This window comes from Octodon degus, unplaced genomic scaffold, assembly GCF_000260255.1.
Source record: "Octodon degus isolate 3935 unplaced genomic scaffold, OctDeg1.0 scaffold00214, whole genome shotgun sequence".
Taxonomy (NCBI): domain Eukaryota; kingdom Metazoa; phylum Chordata; class Mammalia; order Rodentia; family Octodontidae; genus Octodon; species Octodon degus.
Genome location: NW_004524790.1, coordinates 5,654 through 11,434, shown reverse-complemented (window position 1 = coordinate 11,434; position 5,781 = coordinate 5,654). Strand labels below are relative to the sequence as shown.

Genomic DNA, 5,781 nt, shown 5'->3' with positions numbered 1-5,781 from the left:
TTAATTTTTTTCTTATCTAAACAGTATTAATATAAACTTTTATTCTCAATGAACTGAGAGAAACCAGCTGTATGTCTATCCTAATTTTCTTGTGTATAAATATATATATACATATATTTATTCTTTTTTATTCACAACAAATCAGTCCTTTATTTAGTCTCTTGTGAAGTTAGTAACACATGATACTAGGTTGCCTAGAAGCTGATAGCTAACCTTAACCAGACAGGATGTTCATTTTAGGAGTGAGGTAACTTGTTTGCTTTAGGCCCTGGGCCAAGTTCCACCTACACATATTTGATTTCCCATCTAGCAGAAAAGTATAACCACGAGGTATAAAAACTAATGCCATATTAATATGCTAAGTTGTAAAATGCTCAAGTCAGCAACTTCAGACAATTGCCAGTTCTACTGATAACCCACTTCTGTTACAGACTATTGGACTCTATTGGATTATACTGCTGAATTCAAGTACCTACAATCTTTAGATTGGCTCAAAGTATGAAAAGGTCCTTGAAAGACTTCTTCAAATAGAGCTTCTCTAACTGCAGTGGAACACCTAATTATGACAAAATAAATTGGAAAAGGGGGATATATTGGGAGCCATGAAGCTAGTAAATTGTTTTTCCCTTTAGAGGTTTCTTTCCCTTTCATAACACCTAATTACTGTTTCATTATCTTAGCTCATGGAGACAGTACAGTGTCTACATGCGTGAGTCTGATTCATTTCACTTGTGAGTATGGCTGCATCCATTCACCTACAAAGGCCTGGAGTTTATCTCAGTCTTTAGAGCTGAGTAGAACGGCTACCATCAAGAAATCAGCCAATAACAAAGGCTGACAGAGTTGTGGGGAAAAAGGAAGCCCACTCCACTGTTGGTGGGAGTGTAGACTGACACAACCATTGTGAAAATCACGGTGGAGATTCCTTCACAAACTAGGATCAGAAGTCCCATTCTACGAAGCTACTCCCTTTCTGGGTATTTTTCCAGAAGTATGAAGATCAACACACCACAACAACACACAATTGTGTGCCCATAATTCTAGCCACACAATTTGTCATGGCTAAACCTTGGCAACAGCCCAAATGTCCATCAACTGATGAGTAAATGAAAAAGAAAAATGGTGCTATTTTTTCTTTTTCTTTTTAAATTTTATTTTAAAGAGGAAAAAACTAAAAACAACAAGAAAAAAGACAAAAATATGGCAACATAAGGCAATAAAAATGATACAGAACTTCAAATCAAAAATAGAAAATTAACTATGGTTGGTGTATTACACATGGTTATCGCTAAATTTGCTGTTCAGCTTACCATGTGTAGGCATGCAAGATCAATGAGACAATTAAATATTAACTCTTTCCTTCAACAATCATAATTTTTTCCTTCTCCTTTAAATTTTTTTCATTTAGTTTGAGAGTATAAAAATAATAAATAAGACATTAGAGATGATCCACATTTGACAAAAAATATAGTAGGTGTTCAACTATGGTTTCTATATTACATATTTCTGTCTTCATTGTAGTAACTCAGATTATAGATATTAGCATATTTGCAGGTAGCAGTTAAAGTTGTGGTGTTTTTATACAAGTACAATCTTCAGAGTAAAATGTGACCCTGTCAAGCTCAATGAACTTTAGAAACAAAGTCTCTCTCTCTCTCTCTCTCTCTCTCTCTCTCTCTCTCTCTCTCTCCCTCTTCCCTTCCTTTCCCTTCCCTTCTCTTCCTTGCCCTTCCCTACCCTTCCCTGTCCTCATTTCTTACTTTCCTTTTCTGCTAGGGCATGATAGCAAGTTTTGTGAGTGGATTAGTTTCTAGGGATGGCAAAAACAGATGCTATAATAAGGCTAGTTAAACAGTTAGACTGTCACTTTTGTGGAGACAGAATTCCAGAGCCGATTGTCCATGGGTGGGTTTCCTAACATTGCCGTAAGTTATACAGTCTTCACTGTCTGTATATTTTGTTATTTTCACCACTTCTAAAAATAGATCGTGAATACATGGAAGCTAGAAACCAAACAGCTATCTCAGAATTCCTTCTCCTGGGATTGACAGAGGATCCAGACCTGCAGCCCCTCATCTTCAGCCTCTTCCTGGTTATCTACCTGGTCACAGTGCTCGGGAACATGCTCATCATCCTGGCCGTCATCTCTGACTCCCACCTCCACACCCCCATGTACTTCTTCCTCTCCAACCTGTCCCTTAATGACATCTGTATGAGCACAACCACCGTACCAAATATGCTAGTGAACATCCAAACACGGGACCGGAGCATCTCTTACACAGGCTGTCTTGCTCAGATCGGTTTAGCCTTGGTTTTTGGTGGTTTGGAAAACTGTCTCCTTGCAGTGATGGCCTATGACCGTTACGTGGCCATCTGCCACCCACTCAGGTACACAGTCATCATGAGCACCCGCTTGTGTGTTTTACTGAGTCTTTTCTCCTTGGGCATCAGCATTGTGTATGGACTACTGCACAGCCTGATGATCCTAAGGCTGTCCTTCAGCTCAGTCGTGAAGATTCCTCACTTCTTCTGCGAACTCCCTCAGATCATCAAGCTTACTTGTTCTGACACTTCAGTTGATAACATAGTAATATATGTGGCAGCTGCCATCTTCTGTGGTGTTCCTGTGTTTGGAATCATGCTTTCTTACACTCACATTGTGTCATCAGTGCTGAGGTTGTCGTCATCAGAAGGAAAGTATAAAGCCTTCTCTACTTGTAGCTCTCATCTCTCGGTTGTCTTCTTGTTCTATGGGACAGGGTTTGGGGTATACATTAGCTCCACGGTAGCTGCCTCACCCCAGAAAACTGCAGTGATTTCAGCAATGTATTCTGTGGCACCTCAGTTGATGAACCCTTTTATCTACAGTCTGAGGAACAGGGACATGAAGGCAGTTTTGTGGAGACTTATTGCTAGGATAGTTTCTGTTCCGTGATATGTCCTTTGCTTTGTTTTTGTATAACGTAGAATGAAATTAAAATGTTCTGTGGGAGCCAGGAATGCTTTACATAAAATGACTAGGTCATGCAATGGTCACATGCATTCTATCTGAGATTTAAGTCTATTTGGGACTTTGATTATTTGTCGTTCTCTGATATTGTTAAAAATAACTGCAGTTCTAATCATATATTTTTCAGGAAATCCTGGGCAATGATACTAGTTTTGGGAATGTGTGTGTGTGTGTGTGTGTGTGTGTGTGTGTGTGTGTGCTTACATATATGTGTGTATATTCAAGTACTTAGTGAGACAAGGTGAAACAACTGGTGGGAATTGGCTATAGTATTTCAACAAAGCTATCATTTACATAATCTCTCTGGATCATCTGACTGGATTTAGAATTATATTCTACACACACTCCTTCCATATGCCAAATCAATGAATTTTTATGCTGTATGAATTTAAGAATGACACATGACACTAGAACGCTGTGCCAGTCTAGGTTAAGATACTATCAAGAATGTTCAATTTGATTATCTGTATGATTGGCATAAATAAATGACATTATTAATTTGAGATAACGGTGAATTTTATCAATGATGATATCTTTAGTGCTAAGAAGAAAAGGAAACCCTAACCTGCATGAACTCAGACAATAAGAGAATTATCTTTTATGACAAGGACCGCAGAGTCAGGGAATGTTCTGGAAGCGAGTAGGGTTCATTCAGTTCTATGTGAGATGGCCTCATCCTGGACCTCACTGTCCTACAGGTCATCAGATAATTGCAGCCAATGCAGGTACCAGATGTCTGACTCTGACTTCATGCCTGAGTCCTTCCCTGGGGCACAGACAGTCAAGCTTTTCATGGGTCAACCAGACTACATCTCTGTGCTACCTGAAGGCTGTTCCTCATTGTATGTTCTGGGCCTGTCCTACAGAGTTGTAGTCATCCTATGTGACAAATGCAGAATGGTAAACATTTTGTAAAAGGCAAGTCAGATGAAGAGTCTTTCTTGTATTACTTGTGTGGTTCCTAAAGACTTTCTTATCAGACTAACATAAGGAGTGAAAACAGTAAAGAAGTGAATATTTTAACCATAGACATAGGAATTAAATTGATACTTCCAGTGAGAGATTGCCAGTATGTGGTCATTTTTACCATGAAAACACATCATTTTCTTGAACTATAATGCATTTTATCAAGCTTCTAGATGTCTCTGTACAATTTATTAAATACATTTGCTTTTTCTTGACCTTGTTAAGGTTCAAAGAAAATGGAGGAAATCCTTAACTTGTTATTGGAATAATGTGTTCATAATCAACTCTGTGATGGTGTTTAAAATTATTCACTTGTGTTCAAAGTTCTATGTGTTGATGTTATATATGACATTAAAAATAGAATTGATATTGTTGAAATTATGTTAATTATTTTCTATTGTTATACACAAATAAAGAAATATTGTTTGAATATCTTTCATCATGTTTCCTGAACAAAAGAAAAGGTAGTTTCATAAATGAGGCAAAATTGTTGACTACAACAGGGCAAAATTTTTTTCTTTTAACAGTTCTAAAGGCATTTCTTACATTGGAGAACCAATTTACACCTCTGTTAGGTACCCCTGGTTGTCCATAACACCCACAAACTTCTGTTGCTCTAACAATGGGTGTAAGATAATATTTATTTAAATTCAATTTCTATTATTATGAAATAGTTGAGTCTTTTTACATATTATGGGACATCTGTCTTTTCTGTTGTCAATAGGAAAATAAATGGCCTGCAAAATGGTATTTCGATTGAACTGCCTATGTATTCAAAAAAGTAATTGAAGTCAGTATGGTGGTGCATGCCTGCAATCCCAGGCTTCTGGGAGGCTAAGGAAAGAGTCTCACAAGTTCTAGTATAATTTGGGTGACTTAGTGAGAACCTGTCCCAGAATAAAAAATATAAGAGAACTAGGAATGTAGCTCAGTACATAATTTCTGCTTTCAATCATCAATGTTGCAAAAAAGTTCCTATTATTTCTTTATGCAACTGAACTAGAAATTCTTTGTATTTGACATGTATTGTTAATATTCTTTGTGATCATGTCTTGTTTTAATATTCTTTACAATAATTAATAGATGTTCCATAGATGGTTAAATTTTTTTCCCATAATTTTATTGAGAAACAAATAGCAATTAGATAGTTTCAAACCAAATTGGTAGGACTATTTCAATAATTCACACATTGCATACATTCTTCCTAGTGGTTAATTGTTGTATAAGATGCAGACATGATATCCTATTTACAAACACTATTAGAACAAATCCCTCTATTCATTAAGAGAATGTAACTATATATCTATCCTAACCATTATGAATACAAAGATACAAAATGGACATTCATCTGTATCCCCTTTTTTTGTTTAGTTCCGTTATTTGAATATTATAGGTGTGTAAACTCAGCAAAATATTCTAAAAGAGTCCAGTAGTCCATAATAGAGGGGTTTTTAAAAAAACTATTTTCACAGTTTATTCACAAGTTTACAGTTAAAATGTGGGCACCTTCTCCTGCCCACCCCCACAGCCACTAGCACTGCCACTCCTCTCTACCATGCTAGCCACACTTGCACAACACATGGGGCCAGCGCCCCAGCTATTTGGTAATACAAGGACTGTGAAGTTACACAAAACATCTCCTTTCCACTAACAGGCTCTGAATGAAGCTTAACAGGGAAACCTATGTTTATTCAGCCAAGACTTCCCTAATACTCTTCTTTATGTAAACACACTAACACTAAGGCAGTTTCACTTATCACAGTGATCGACACTGTCTCTGAATGGTTAACCTGCAGTTGAACAGG

General features: G+C 37.1%; 1 protein-coding gene across 1 annotated transcript; it reads left to right on the top strand.

Moving 5' to 3' along the window:
- Positions 1–1,966: 1,966 nt before the first annotated feature.
- LOC101587926 (olfactory receptor 7G2-like) lies at positions 1,967–2,935 on the top strand. The gene has a single exon (XM_004644905.2). It carries the CDS (start codon positions 1,997–1,999, stop codon positions 2,933–2,935), a length of 939 nt encoding a protein of 312 aa, XP_004644962.1. The 5' UTR covers positions 1,967–1,996.
- Positions 2,936–5,781: the final 2,846 nt, after the last annotated feature.